Source organism: Silene latifolia, chromosome 4 (assembly GCF_048544455.1).
Source record: "Silene latifolia isolate original U9 population chromosome 4, ASM4854445v1, whole genome shotgun sequence".
NCBI classification, from domain to species: domain Eukaryota; kingdom Viridiplantae; phylum Streptophyta; class Magnoliopsida; order Caryophyllales; family Caryophyllaceae; genus Silene; species Silene latifolia.
Window position 1 is genome coordinate 99,571,993 of NC_133529.1, and position 14,538 is coordinate 99,586,530.

Here is a 14,538-nt window from a genome sequence, read left to right on the forward strand (position 1 = left end):
ACGTGGTAATTTGTCTGGCTGTGTCCTCGTCCCTTTCCTCGACTATTGCTGCCACGTCCACCGTTACCTCCGCGTTTTCCACGTCATCTTTATCTTGCTTTGACCTCTTCATACCCATGTTTATCATAATAGTTTTCCTCCGTATGATAATACTTACCACAATGGGTACACCGTGGTGGTGTATCTCATGCATCATTATCTCCCCTGATATCTGTACTGCTGCCTCTGCCTCCTCCGTGAATCCGTGCCACCATAGCCGCTTCATTTCGTTCTTCTTTAACTTTGGTTAAATAAACGTGCCTTTCTTCCCTCAAAATCAACGCATAGGCTCGGTTTAAAGAGACGATTAGATCCTCCATCAACAAATTGGTCCGAATATTGCCATATAGTTTTGAATCCAATCCCATCAAAAATTGATGGACATTTTCTTCTTTCCGTTCATTGGCTATAGACACGGCTGCTCCACAGGTGCATTCTTTGATTTTGCTGTAATTTGCCAATTCATCCCAGATTGTCTTCAATCGTGTATAGTACTCAACCACGGAATTGCTCCCTTACTTGCATTCATTCAAATCGTTCTTCAACTAATGAACCCTCATAGCGTTTCTTGCTGCGTACCTACCACGTAATTCTTCCCAAACTTCATTAATGGGCTTCGAAAATGTAATACTTGGATGTAACTTCGGGTCAATAACATTCTGAAGCCATGCCCTTAGCATAGCATTACACTGTCTCCACGCAACCAATTCGATGGTTTCTTCATCCCCATCCATTTCCGGCTTCTTCACCTTTCCCTCAATGAACGCTAATTTGTTTTTCGCATCCAATCCATTCTTCACAGCCTCTGCCCACATATCCTAATTATTTCCGTTAAAAATGATTTGTGTAACAGTGAGATCCAGATTATCCGAAGGATGCAGATACAGAGGCGATGTCATAAGAATGGTCTTTGGACTTCCCGACATCCCTTTTAATTTGTCGTCATCACCAGGCATGGTGTAAACGTCTGACTTCAAGATTTTCGTTTTGATTTTTTTTTTTTTTTGTTGGATCGTTTAACTGCTCACGATACCATGTGAAAATTTGAGAAACAGAAGGAAGAAGATGAACATGTGTTTCATTGATTCAATATGCACGATATACACCTACATATATAGCCTAATTAGTTATGCGATATCTTTGACCTTCCTAATACGACTGCTACTTAATAGGCAACACAATATACAACTTCCTAATATACAAACTAAACATTCACAAGATAATTGACCAAATCAACATATGATCCTTAAGATAATTCTTTCATGGAGATATTATAGTCAGAGTAAAAGCTTATATATTCCTGGCAAAACTGACTAGACCCGAATAATCCAAACCGTATCCATTTATTTTATTTTGAGCGTAGTTACTCTTTTATGGACATTTTTTCATTTTGTTTCCAACAGTACCCTTCCCCTCCTTAAGACTTTAACATTCTTTGTCCTCTTTCTCATAAACCTAATTATTATTTTTTTTCAAATTCTTCAATTATGTATCTTAATTTCTCATAGTGAACAAGTAATTACTTTATTTTATCAACAAGATACATTAATTTTTGGGGATTAATTTGATTTTATGATTTTTGTCTTTAATTTAGGGTTTAAAATTGTTTATTAGGATTGTCGCTAGGAAGATGAGTGGTGATGGTGGAGAGAGTAATAGTTTCGGATATTTGTAGGAATGACAAAGAATAAATTTTAGGCATTAATTTAACCATATTTGTTGTTTCATTTTGGATAGTTGTAATTTGAAATACGTACACCATATGCGTTTCTTTATTTTTCCTCTTGATTTTATGAATTATGCTCACTAACCTCATGCTTTCAATTTGCTCCACTATTTCAACTCATCTGGAAATTTATTAGTGTGTGCTTTTAGTTTGTCTTATGATTTAGAAATAATTTAACAGATAATCACGGTTGAATGTCTGAAGGAAAATGGAAGAGGTAGTTGAGTTTTGTGGAGCAATAGCAAGAGATGACAAGATGGATTGAAAAAAAGAAAAAGGATAAAACTGGAAATTGCGTATTTGATAGAGTAAAATGCGTACATTAAAGAACATTACCCTTAGATTAAGCCCAAGTGTGCAGGCCGGGCCACAAGTGTGGGCCTATTTTATCGGCACAAACCCGGCCCATGCGGGCTTTAGGCGGATTCGGGCCAATTTAGGCTTATAATCTTTACTCTCAAAATGACTTTAGAAATCCTCATTATGTAGTTAGATATCTTGTGTCTTTGTTTATCAAAAATTTCATATAAAATTATGTGCTTTTCCTAGTATTGTCAATTTTAAGTAGTAGGAACCTAATGTATCTTTTGTGCACCTACTTGAGGTGATTCATACAAACTAAATGCACAATTTTTAATTGTGTAATAATGTATTTCAGTATAGTGCTCAAAATCATTGACTTACCACACTAATAATGGTAAACAAATTATCAGCATTAGTGTGATTCAAAATCATTGGCTTATTTTTTACCATATAATAAATATTAGGGTTTTTCTATCATGTGCCCAATGAGCACATGTTAAGGAATCATTTAAGGAAAGAATTAAGGAACTACTGAGCTTTAATCGGACTAATATTTGTAAACAAATGAATAGCTACGGCATATTTACACTACAACAATTGATTCACAAATAGGATTATAAATCCAGTTGTACCATAAGTATTGTACAACCAAGGTATAAGAATCCGAGCTTATATGTATTCTTTTCGAGCTAATTCAAAGTTCATGTTTTTAATGTGTAAATGGATGAACTCAATACTTTCTAATAAAGCTCATATTCTTTAACATAAAGCTCAGATACTTTATCACAAAGCTCAGATTCTACATCGTACAACATATACAACTAATTGTATAGTCCATGAATTGAATAAGATTATACATCCAGTTGTATATAGAGCATTGTACAACCAAGGTATAAGAATCCGAGCTTATATGTATTATTATTATTATTATTGCTAAATGCTCATTAACATCATTAAATTACACATATTTGTAAATTTTGCATATATTCAGGTCGTAAAGACGACCCGAACCCTACCCAATTATATGAATTGGGCTATGGGCTTTGAGCCATGAGCTTAATGGTTCTAAAATCGAGGTCTAAGCCCGGGAAAAAATCGGACTGGACCGGGTCGGGCTAGCAGACCTGAGCCATTTGATCAGCTTAGGCCTTAGGGAGTTAGGGGCTATACGAGGCAGTGTTTTGTAAAATACGAGGTAGTCCTAGTGTAGTAACCTGTAAAAAACACCAAATTTGGTCAATTTCACCATCACTTGGTTAATTCCCAAAGTCCCAAGTCGGCAAGACGGCAAGTCCTAATTTCCACATCTCAGCTCGCGAGTTGCGGTTTACACATTGCCTGCTTCACAATTCCAATTTCCAAATCCCCAATTTCTAAAACAAGAAATATAGAGATTTCCCCTAAAATTCCACCAATTACCCCTCTACTAAAACCCCATTCTCGATGTAACTTACACTTCACAAGGTAGACAAGGAGGGGTAACTGGTAATTTAACAACATTTTTGGACATGGATTGGTACTATGTAGCTGCTCTTCTTACCATTCTTACCAGCTCTCAGGTTTGCTTCTTCATCTTATAGTTTTATGAAATTTGTTATTTGTTTTTGTAATTGTGGGATTCTGATGATTACAACCAACATTACCGCAGTGTCTCAATGACTCTCCCAAAAAGCGGGTTAAGGGGGTCGGATGTATGCAACCTAACCCCGTATTAGCAAAAATAAAATAAAATAAAACAAACATTACTGCAGTGTTGCCATTGTTAGAATTGCAATTTTAGGGCAGCATTGTTGTTTACATAACCTGCAGTTTTTGTCGCAATTGATTGCCATTTTGTTCGGCAATTGTGGGGGCTTTCGACCTTATTACAAGATTTAGTTCAGTTCCATTGAACTTAAGATAGCTGAAAAACTAGTGTTCCGTTCCGTTTAGTTTAGTTTAGTTTAGTTTAGTTTGGCTCGGTTCAATGAGCAGTCGAAAACTCACTTGTAGTGTTGAATGTTGATCTTAGTCACTTAGACGGATTAATGAACGGAAGAGTGTAAGTATTCTGGCTTAGCAAAATGAGAACTTTGCGTTCAGTTGGTATGTACGAAGTTCTAAGTTAATTAGAGTCGTTAAAATGTGTTGAGTATATTAGATTCCGACAGAGGAACTCTGAAATGATAGATGTATACTTATGTGGAGTACTTGTTAATGGAGATATCAACTAGATTGGTTGGTAAAGTCATAAGAGTGATATCACTTATAACCTAGTTTCAAAACCCGTCAACATCAAAATTCAAAACTGCTAGAGTTGTTTATATTCTCGCCTTTTGAGAGGAAGCAATTGCATTGTGACCGCTTTCATCTCTCATTTTTGAGTTACTCTCGACAATTTAGCTATACAGACTTCTGGCTCAATTCTCTCCAATTACACACCAAAAATTATATATGCATCTATAGACTTGGTTAATGGAATATCCTATTGCAAGGTGCTGGTGATTGATGGATGATATTTTCTGAAATAATCACACTGTATGCGAGAAGAAAGATTTTTCTTTTGTAAACATCAGTTAGAAAACATAAATGAAGCTCATAACGCATTCGCTAAACGTTTTCTCTTTTGGGGAATACAATATTTATAAGGAAAAAGAGGATTGAAACATTTTGCGCCAGTAGATAAGATGGCATCTGGCAACTATCCATCCCGGCACATTAATAGACTAGTAAGTCATGCTGAGGTTATATCTTCATATTACCATATCAACATGAGCAACTCTCCCATAAAATGACATTATACTCTTATAGTTATTAACCTTTGTACAATAACGGAGCTTCTATTTGCTCGAATCTAAATTTTAATGCCATTTATTCCTCTGGATCTTTGTGCTTGAGACTAGCTCCTTATGTAAGTATTCTTTGCTCATGAGCTGTGTTAATGGGAACTTGAAATTATCATTTGGAATGTGCGGACTTACATGCTGCAATGTTTTAGGTCTCTATTGTACTTGTGGCAGGGCATTTTGACCACTTTATCTCAGAGTAATAGAGGCTATAAGTATGACTACGCAACTGTTCCATTTCTCGCTGAGGTGTTCAAGGTATATCCTACACTCTCTCTTTCTCTGATGGGAACTTTATATTTTCACACTCTTCAGTAGTTCCGTTGGCAATTCCTTTTCTTACTTCTTACAAATACTTATGTTTCTGTTTTCTTGGCACTCGTATCAAGTTGGTAGTATCTAGCCTACTTCTTTGGAGAGAATTCAGGACTTCACCTTCTGTAAAGATGACAACTGACTGGAAGACTGTGCGGTTGTTTCCTATCCCGTCAATTATATATCTAATTCACAACAATGTCCAGTTTGCTACCCTCACTTATGTGGATACATCTACCTATCAAATCATGGGCAATCTAAAGATTGTCTCAACTGGAATATTGTTCAGGTACTTCTACTTCCCTAACCTCTTTAGGACAGCTTATAGTATATTTCCATGTATTTTACGGGCTACAGGAACTTAAAAACCTTTTAGTTCTAGCAATTTGTATAACTACGATTCACTTAAGGGCTTCTTGTTGCTATAGGTTATTTTTGAAGAAAAAGTTATCCAACGTTCAATGGATGGGAATTATTCTGTTGGCTATTGGTACAACAACTAGTCAGGTGAACCTGCCCACCCTCACCCCCACCCCCTTTTCTTCCATGTCTCTACGGAAATTCAAGGTTTTTGTAATATGCGTGAAAGATGGAGTGTGGCATGATTACAACTTTTAAGGACTTGTCTTCATTCTTGATAGTACATTACTTTCAGCATTGATTTTAGATATGTTACTATCGTGAGCTACAACTTCTTGAGCAAAGAACGGAGTTTAAGGAGCAGTGGGGAGTTGGGTGCACACAAATTTGAATGAAATTTTGTACCATCTAGAACATTATTGATTCTTGAAAAATCATGTTAATTATCTCAGATTCTGAACAAACAGAAGTATGCATGCATGAATTCTTAATTTCTTATATTATCATAAGAAAGTAGTTTACTTATTCTTCTATTGATCTCTTATTGTAGGTCAAAGGTTGTGGAGAGCCGTCATGTGATTCTCTTTTTTCATCGCCAATCCAGGGATATTTGTTTGGAATCTTGTCAGCTTGTCTATCAGCATTAGCTGGTGTTTATACTGAGTTTCTCATGAAGAAGAACAATGATAGCCTGTACTGGCAGAATGTGCAACTCTACACGTGAGTATCTCTGTTTATAGCTGGATGCTTAGAAATTTTAACTTCATGTAACTTACTGTGTGATTTCTTGTAAGTTAACAGGGGCTTGAGTGTCAGTTGATTTTGTTCAAACGTTGTGTCATTTGCTCTTTTCCATATTTCCAATGGAGCCAAAGATTCATTACTCTTTGGTTTTGGATTATGATGGAATAAAGCAAAATGGCTCACTAAAGTGGCTGCGCTTCTTTCTCTTGTGAAGTAGTGGTCCTTCGATGCAGTTCTCGACGCAATTTTCATCTTGGGTCATTCGGAAACAGCCTCTTTGTGTTGCTAGCACAAGGGTAAGGCTGCGTACATCCGGCCCCCCCTTACCCCGCAATTTGCGGGAGCCATTAAGGCACTGGGGTAATGTTGTTGTTGTTGTTGTTGTTGTGTCATTTGCTCGTCCTGGCTAAATATTTCTAATAGAGAAGCCTTCAATGATTTTGAAGGTTTATTTTCTGTATTTTAAAGTATAGAGGTTGAAAAGTGTAGTCAGTAGCACCACTAAGCTAGTGTGTATGTTCAGTGAGGTGTTCTAATGGTATGTAAAGACGGGCTACCTAAAATTGTGCTCTGGTTGTTTAGGTTCTCTAGGGATCCTTTCATTTTTCTCCTCTCCACAGCTATGCGATCCTATTTACTAACCAACTTCAAAGGAAATTGTCCTCCCAATACTTCTCTAACAACTTGTTTGTTATGAGGTCAGAAATTGGAAGGAGAAAAGGTGTATTTTGAGTTGATATGTTTCATTTCAAAACTTATGGCCCATAAATTGATGTTCATTACAATCAAATACCGTGTGTTTGGTGGTAAAGTTCCATAACCATAAACACCTATTAGGAGAAATGAACTGAAAATACACAAAAAAAAAAAATCACTAACACATTCCCATTTCATAATCTCATAGTAGCAAATAAGATGTGATTATATGTCAGCTTAAACCGCAACTGGTGTGTGGAAACCTTGTTTGAAAGGTTTTGATTCAAGTTCATTTTTTCCACTTTAAGTAGATTAGTGTTGATCCTTTTGGGCGCTAACTCGCTTCAAGGTTGTGTCCGAGTCGCTATAGAGGTTTAAGGCAATTCTTTGTTTCAAGACGTATAAAGCTCACTCCCTCACAAAGATTCTTGCGCTTATGAAATTGAAATAAGAAAGAGGCTGATGCCCTTCAAATGGTCCCTGCCCTACTAAAGGATAAGGATTTCTCTCTGGCAAATGATGCTTGAGACAAGGAAGAGGGAACGAGTGCACCAGCTATAAGATTCTATCATGCTCCCTAGGATTTCTAATAGAAATGCAGAAGTTACTTCCCAAAATTAAAATAGGAAATAGAATGGTAAGTTAGTGAAGCGGAAGAATGAGTCTCAACTCATTTTTGAAAAAACAGTTGTGCTCTAAAGTTTGTTTACTTGCCAAGCAGTAAAATATTTGATGCTATATTTCAGATTTGGCACACTTTTCAATATGGCTCGCCTAATCGTAGATGATTTCAGAAGTGGATTTCAAAAGGGAGCATGGTGGCAACGTCTTTTTGATGGGTATAGTTTGACGACCTGGCTGGTAGTTCTAAATTTAGGGTCTTCTGGTCTGCTAGTTTCATGGCTAATGAAGTATGCAGATAACATCGTGAAGGTAAATACCTTCATTAAAGTGTCCATGACTAATGAGTGCTGATAAAAGATAGAAGTACAAGAAGACTCTTCCAAAGCGTATATAATGTCTAAGGTCTCGAGATAATTTACATTTTCAGGTTTATTCTACTTCAATGGCGATGTTACTGACAATGGTCTTATCTGTATACTTGTTCAATTTCAAGCCAACATTGCAGGTATGTATCTCTGGACACACTTCCTGTGTTTGGTAAGCTTGGTTCTATATACTACTTCTAGAATTCCATCTCATTTATATGAACGTACTTAACTTTAGGAGTTAACGTTGACCGCTATATTTTTCACAACATATAATAATTACAACTTTTTTGACGAATACATAATTGTTAATGAAATCTGACCATCAACTTCAAAAGGAGACCATATAAATTAGACGAAGGTTGTGCTTCTTTTGTTACGTTCTCTAGTTTTCGTTGAGACTTTCGTAATCAAATGCATCCTCCACTTGCTTGTTATTATGGCAATCATGTTGCACTTTAAATAAGAAACTGCCCAAGTCAGCTTGTAGAACACCCCGTACTCTGTCTCTATCTACAACGGCAAATACGACCTGTGAGAATTTTACTTTCCCTTTACCATGTTTCTAATCATGAGTTTGTAAACCACTCGATGCGGTAATTTGGAATCCTGGGCAGCTTCAAGGGTCCTCTCGGAAGTCAAATTTAGGTGTTCTGTTTTGTTGCTTTGCTTGTACCGAGTATTGTTGTAGTTGTTTTCTGACGTCTGCTCTTTGTTATTGTGCCTAATTATTCTATATATTCAATATTTCAATCTATCAAATGAATAACCAGAAGTATTGATGATTGAAATAATTGACCGCTTGCGTTTATTTTGCAGCTTTTCTTGGGTATCATTATATGTATGATGTCAGTGCACATGTACTTCTCCCCTTCAAATTCTCTTGTAGAATTACAGGTGACAAAAAAGCCGGAACATGAGAAACTAAAAGAAGTTGCCGTTGAGAGTTGAATTCATGACCAAGTTCAAGTTGTTTGAACTCGAAGGTATATTATTATATATGTTTCTCTCCCTGTGCTCTTCACAACATAGTTCGAGGAAGGAAAGAAAACCAAGGACAAAAAAAGTGAAAGGAAGAAGAGGCTAACCACGAGATCATGCCGGAGTAGACGTTGGATATATTGTTTGCTTCATACAACTATGCTGCAGGAGTTTTTTTTGTAGTAGTTGCAGATTTTTTTTGCTGCTTAGAATTTCCGACGTACATACTGAAATTCTGAGTACTAACATGTAAATGTGCTGGCTTACTGCTAGGATCTATCAAAACATCAAAATTATCCATTTTTGCCCCCTATTTTACGGTTCAACGAATTTGACAATTTTGAGATGCCAATTAACTTGATTGGTAAAGTCAGGTGTTGTACAATCTAATCGATTCGGCTCCGGGACCCAAACCTTCCTAGGGATTGTAAGATATACACTAACTCGATCCCATCACAACAATAATTGCTTGCATCTAGTAGAAAATATGTTTGTATGATCAAATCCCATGAATACCCTATGAACCAATGACACTCTAGTGCTTTTAATCAATTGTTTACATCTCATTTTAATCATCTTGCTTGCTTTCATTACTTTATTTACATTGTTATTTAGTTTAGTTGATCTCCTACCTCAACCCAATTTGTGACACCCTTAGACACAACCATTTGCAATCGAAAATCCTACATCAATACTCGTCACTTGGGATCCGACCTTTACTTACCTCTTTACTAAAAGTAGAGTAGTTTGTGAAGTTATAAATATTGTTTTGGTCTAGGTAACTCTTAACGACAAGTAACCGAAATCCATACACCGACCAAAAATGACGTCGTTGCTGGGGACGGTGTTAACTTGATTTGATTCTCTTTGATTGTTTTTAGTTGTGTCTTTCTTTGCCTTGGGGAAGTGAAAATCCTCAAGGTACTTCTCATCTTTTCTCTTAGTGCGTTTTGCAAGATGGATATTATAGATTGTTTTGTTGAGGACCACTTGAGTATACCTTTCTTCAAAGACCCCATGCAAGCATTTGAAGCCTTAGAAGCAAGCGAGGCCAAAAATACGCATTGGGAATTAGAAGTAGATCTTCTTGAGGCCGCTCTAGCCAACAAGGAACTTACTCATGAACAATCCGTATTAGTTCATAACATCCTTGTGGAAGCATATCAACCCATAGAAGAAGAACAAGCGACCGAAGATGATATCATACAAGCCGAGGAGCAAGAAGAAATTGTCATGGAATTTGAGTATGATGAGATCAGTGAGCTTGAAGAACAAGTTGAATATGCCATGAGAATGGAATGTCTAATGGAAATGGAGCAAGTCCTTAATGAATCTTCAATGGAAGAAAATGAGGTACAAGTTCCAACTCTAAAACCCCTTCCCTCAAATTTGAAATATGCTTACCTTGATGAATCTAAGACTAAACCCGTGATTGTTAATGACAAACTTGATGAGAACCAATTGGGGAAATTGCTTGATGTGTTGAAACAACATGAAAAGGATATAAGTTATAGTCTAGATGACCTTAAGGGGATAAGTCCCAATTTTTGCATGCATAGAATTCATCTAGAAGAAGACCATAGACCTATCATCCAATCTCAAAGGAGATTGAACCCCACATGCAAGAAGTTGTAAAAGCGGAGGTTATGAAATTACTTGATGCGGGAATCATATATCCTATATCGGATTCCTTATGGGTTAGCCCCGTTCAAGTGGTGCCTAAGAAAGGAGGTACCACGGTGGTAACAAATGATAAGAATGAGCTAATACCCACAAGGAAGATCACCAGTTGGCGTATGTGTATTGACTATCGAAAATTGACCAAATGCTTGAGAGGTTAGCTTATAAAAAGTTCTTTTACTACCTTGACGGGTATTCGGGATTCTTTCAAATCCCGATATACCCGGATGACCAACATAAGACCACCTTCTCATGCCCTTATGGTACTTTTGCATATAGGAGAATGCCTTTTGGCTTATGTAATGCCTCCGCCACTTTCCAAAGATGCATGATGAGTGTCTTCTTCGACTATCTAGAAACCATAATGGAAGTTTTTATGAATGATTTTAGCGTTTATGGAAAATACTTTGACTCTTACTTGCGTAATCTTTCTCTTGTATTGCAAAAATGTGAAGATGTTAGTCTCGTTTTGAATTGGGAAAAGTGTCACTTTATGGTCAATGAAGGTATTGTTTTGGGTCATTTAATCTCGGAAAAGGGCATCGAAGTCGATAAAGCTAAGGTTGAGGTGATAGAGAAACTCCCACCTCCCGTGAATGTTAGAGGGGTGAGAAGTTTTATCGGTCACGCGGGTTTATATCGTCGTTTTATAAAAGATTTCTCAAAAATCGCGAAACCCCTCACTCAACTCTTACTTAAAGATGCCCAATTCCACTTCACTAATGAGTGTGTTGAAGCCTTTAATAGAATTTGGGAAGCACTAATCTCGGCACCGATCATTCAACCACCGAATTAGGAACTACCATTCGAGATCATGTGCGATGCTAATAACTACGCCGTTGGAGCGGTTCTTCGCCAACGGGTAGGAAGAGCTTTATATGCTATCTACTATATAAGCAAGACTCTTGATTCCTCCCAAGTGAATTATGATACTACCGAGAAGGAACTCCTTGCCATTGTCTATGCCTTAGACAAATTCCGTTCCTATTTGCTTGGATCAAAAGTTTTCTCGGATCACCGTGCTCTTCGACATCTCCTGATAAAGAAAGAAGCAAAACCAAGATTGTTGAGATGGATTTTGCTACTCCAAGAATTTGACTTAGAAATAAGAGATAAGAAAGGGGCCGAAAATGTGGTGGCGGATCACTTATCGAGAATCCGATTTCATGATGAAGAGGAAGAGACACCGATCAATATCTCTTTCCCCGATGATATTTTGATGGCCATTCATTCACAACTTGAGAGGCATACTACTCCATGGTTTGCCGACTATGCCAATTATATTGTTGGAGTTCTTCCTCAAAATTTGAGCTACAACCAAAGGAAGAGATTCTTATTCGAAGTAAAGAGATACTTTTGGGATGATCCCAATCTTTACAAAGAGTGTAGTGATGGACTCTACCGGAGGTGCATACCCCAATGGGAGATTCATGGTGTTTTGGAAGAATTTCATTCATCACCTTATGGTCTACACCATGGAGCACGAAGGACTATCGCTAAAATTCTTCAATCGGGCTTCTTTTGGCCTACTATGTTCCAAGATGCTAGGGAATTCATCCTCCATTGTGATGTTTGTCAAAAAACGGGAAATATTTCTTGGAGGAACGAGATGCCGCAAAGAGGGATATTGGAGGTGGAAATCTTCGATGTTTGGGGCATCGACTACCAAGGACTGTTCGTGAAATTTAAGGGAAACAAATACATCCTTGTGGTTGTTGACTATGTTTCAAAATGGGTAGAGGCGATTGCTACCCCAACCGATGGTGCTAAAACGGTCACTAAACTCTTCAAGAAAATAATCTTCCCAAGGTTCGGAGTCCCTAGAGCAATCATAAGTGATGGAGGAACACATTTTCATGAAAAGAAGCTCACATCCCTTTTGACCAAATATGGTGTTCAACATAGAACCGGCTTGGGATATCATCCCCAAACAAGCGGTCAAGTTGAAGTTTCAAATAGAGAGATCAAACAAATTCTTGAGAAGGTTGTTAACAAGACTCGTAAGGATTGGAGCATGAAGCTTGATGACGCTCTTTGGGCTTATAGGACGGCCTATAAGACTCCCATAGGAGCCTCTCCTTACAAACTTGTCTATAGGAAAGCATGTCACTTGCCAATTGAGCTTGAATACAAAGCTTTTTGGGCAATCAAAGCTCTCAACCTTGATCTCAAACTAAGTGGTCAAAAGAGAATGATACAAATCCAAGAGTTGGAGGAATTCCGACTACAATCTTATGAGAATGCCAAAATCTACAAAGAAAGGACAAAGTTGCTTCATGACAAGAGAATCAAGCAAAAGGCCTTACACAAGGGAGAAAAAATCCTTCTATTCAACTCCCGATACCGACTCTTTCCCGGGAAGTTTAACTCTAGATGAATGGGTCCCTATGTGATCACCGAAGTAGAAAAATATGGGGACTTCGAGATAAGGTCGGAAGATGGAAGCAAGTTTAAAGTCAATGGTCAAAGATTGAAACCATATTATGAAGGAGCAGTCATTGGAGAAGTCGAAGTCACCTACCTCGGGCCTACACCTCCATGAGAAGATCATCAAAAAGAGAGTTTGGTGGAGTCCTCTCCAAACCACCACTTGTAAATATACTAAATCTTCTTACTTGTATCTTTAACTTCATTGCAGTTTTATCATAAGCATGATTCTTGCCAATGAGAGTAAGTGAGGGAGGGTCACTAATCATTTTTGATGAATGAAGGATATAGAAATTCAAGTGTGGGGAAGCACTTTCGACCAAATAAGGAATGAAGGAGAAACAGGATCAACCCGAGCGTCCCGTGAGGAATCCGCTCGTTCTGACCAAAGATCCGAGCGTCCTGGTGAGAAGACGGTCGTCTTAGTAAAGCCGAGAAACAAATATTTTGGTCTGACTGAAGATTCGAGCGTCTCCACAGACAATCCGCTCGTCTTAGTCAAGACGGTCGTCTTACCATGCATCCGCTCGTCTTGATCGTATCATTTTCTGGGATTTCATCCTGACAGAGAATCCGAGCATCCCCAGTAGGACCCGCTCGTCTCCCTGCTACAATCCGAGCGTCCCGTGAAGAATCCGCTCGTCTCCAGGAACCACAATCCGAGCGTCTCGTGCTCGAGCCGCTCGTCGCCCTACCGTCCTTTTTCTTCTAAATTTCTCGCCACTTAAAATCCTTCCCCACCACACATTTCGTGACACCTCATCCTTCCTTCCACTTTAAAACATAAAACCCCCTCTCATATAACTCAAATCATATCTCAAGCACTCATTTACCCCTCAAAAACAAAAACCCCCAAAATCTAGGGTTTCAAAAGATTCAAAAGAAGATCTAAATCACAAGGAACATCTCCATATTTCAACAAGCCTAATTATAGATCTACATTCAAGAATGGGGCCAAGAGGATCATTATTTAGAGAGAGAAGAAGACCAAGGGTAAGGGGGAGCTCATCTACTTCTCACCTTAATACTTTAAGGAGGGAACATGAAGAGATAATTGATCTTACAAAACTTGATGAGTTTTCCAACATAGAGTTTGTCAATGATATTCAAAGACTCGTTTTCCATCGTCTTCTTGGTAAGAACATTCTACCCACTAAATTTATGTGCCATAAGACTTTGAGGAAACTTGTAATCTTTCATCAAACCAAAACTCTCTTTGAATTGTTTGGTCTTTCAACCTTATTTCACATGCATGAGCGTACCTATCGATCTTTAGTTCTTGAATTCTTGAGCTTCTTGAAAATCACTACCTTGAACAAGACCATCTGTGTGGAATTTAGATTGGAAAACAGCACTAGAATGATGACCCTTGTTGAATTCGCTAATGTGCTTACGCTAGATGTTTCGCCTACCCGAACATCAAAGCCAAGAAAGTATAGCGTGGCAGCCCTTT

General features: G+C 37.9%; 1 protein-coding gene and 1 long non-coding RNA gene across 3 annotated transcripts; both read left to right on the forward strand.

The window, feature by feature from the left end:
• Positions 1-3,315: 3,315 nt before the first annotated feature.
• LOC141653633 (CMP-sialic acid transporter 1-like) lies at positions 3,316-9,291 on the forward strand. 2 transcript variants are annotated; one of them, XM_074461465.1, is made up of 8 exons: positions 3,316-3,627; positions 5,068-5,151; positions 5,283-5,497; positions 5,637-5,715; positions 6,119-6,288; positions 7,755-7,941; positions 8,060-8,137; positions 8,817-9,291. In XM_074461465.1, the coding sequence occupies exons 1-8, from the start codon at positions 3,577-3,579 to the stop codon at positions 8,946-8,948; spliced, it is 996 nt and encodes a 331-aa protein (XP_074317566.1). In that variant the 5' UTR covers positions 3,316-3,576; the 3' UTR covers positions 8,949-9,291. The 2 variants fall into 2 exon arrangements, with proteins under 2 accessions (XP_074317566.1, XP_074317567.1); XM_074461466.1 differs by having other exon boundaries at positions 3,372-3,627; positions 5,046-5,151.
• LOC141653634 (uncharacterized) lies at positions 6,696-6,911 on the forward strand. Its single transcript, XR_012547474.1, has 2 exons — positions 6,696-6,758; positions 6,819-6,911. It is a non-coding gene; the product is annotated as an uncharacterized LOC141653634 (long non-coding RNA).
• Positions 9,292-14,538: the final 5,247 nt, after the last annotated feature.

Coding starts and splice junctions, on each gene's coding strand:
- LOC141653633 (XM_074461465.1), top strand. CDS start 3,577: ATGGATTGGTACTATGTAGCTGCTCTTCTTACCATTCTTACCAGCTCT. Junction 5,716..6,118: donor TTGGTACAACAACTAGTCAG/GTGAACCTGCCC, acceptor CTCTTATTGTAG/GTCAAAGGTTGTGGAGAGCC. Junction 8,138..8,816: donor ATTTCAAGCCAACATTGCAG/GTATGTATCTCT, acceptor TTTATTTTGCAG/CTTTTCTTGGGTATCATTAT.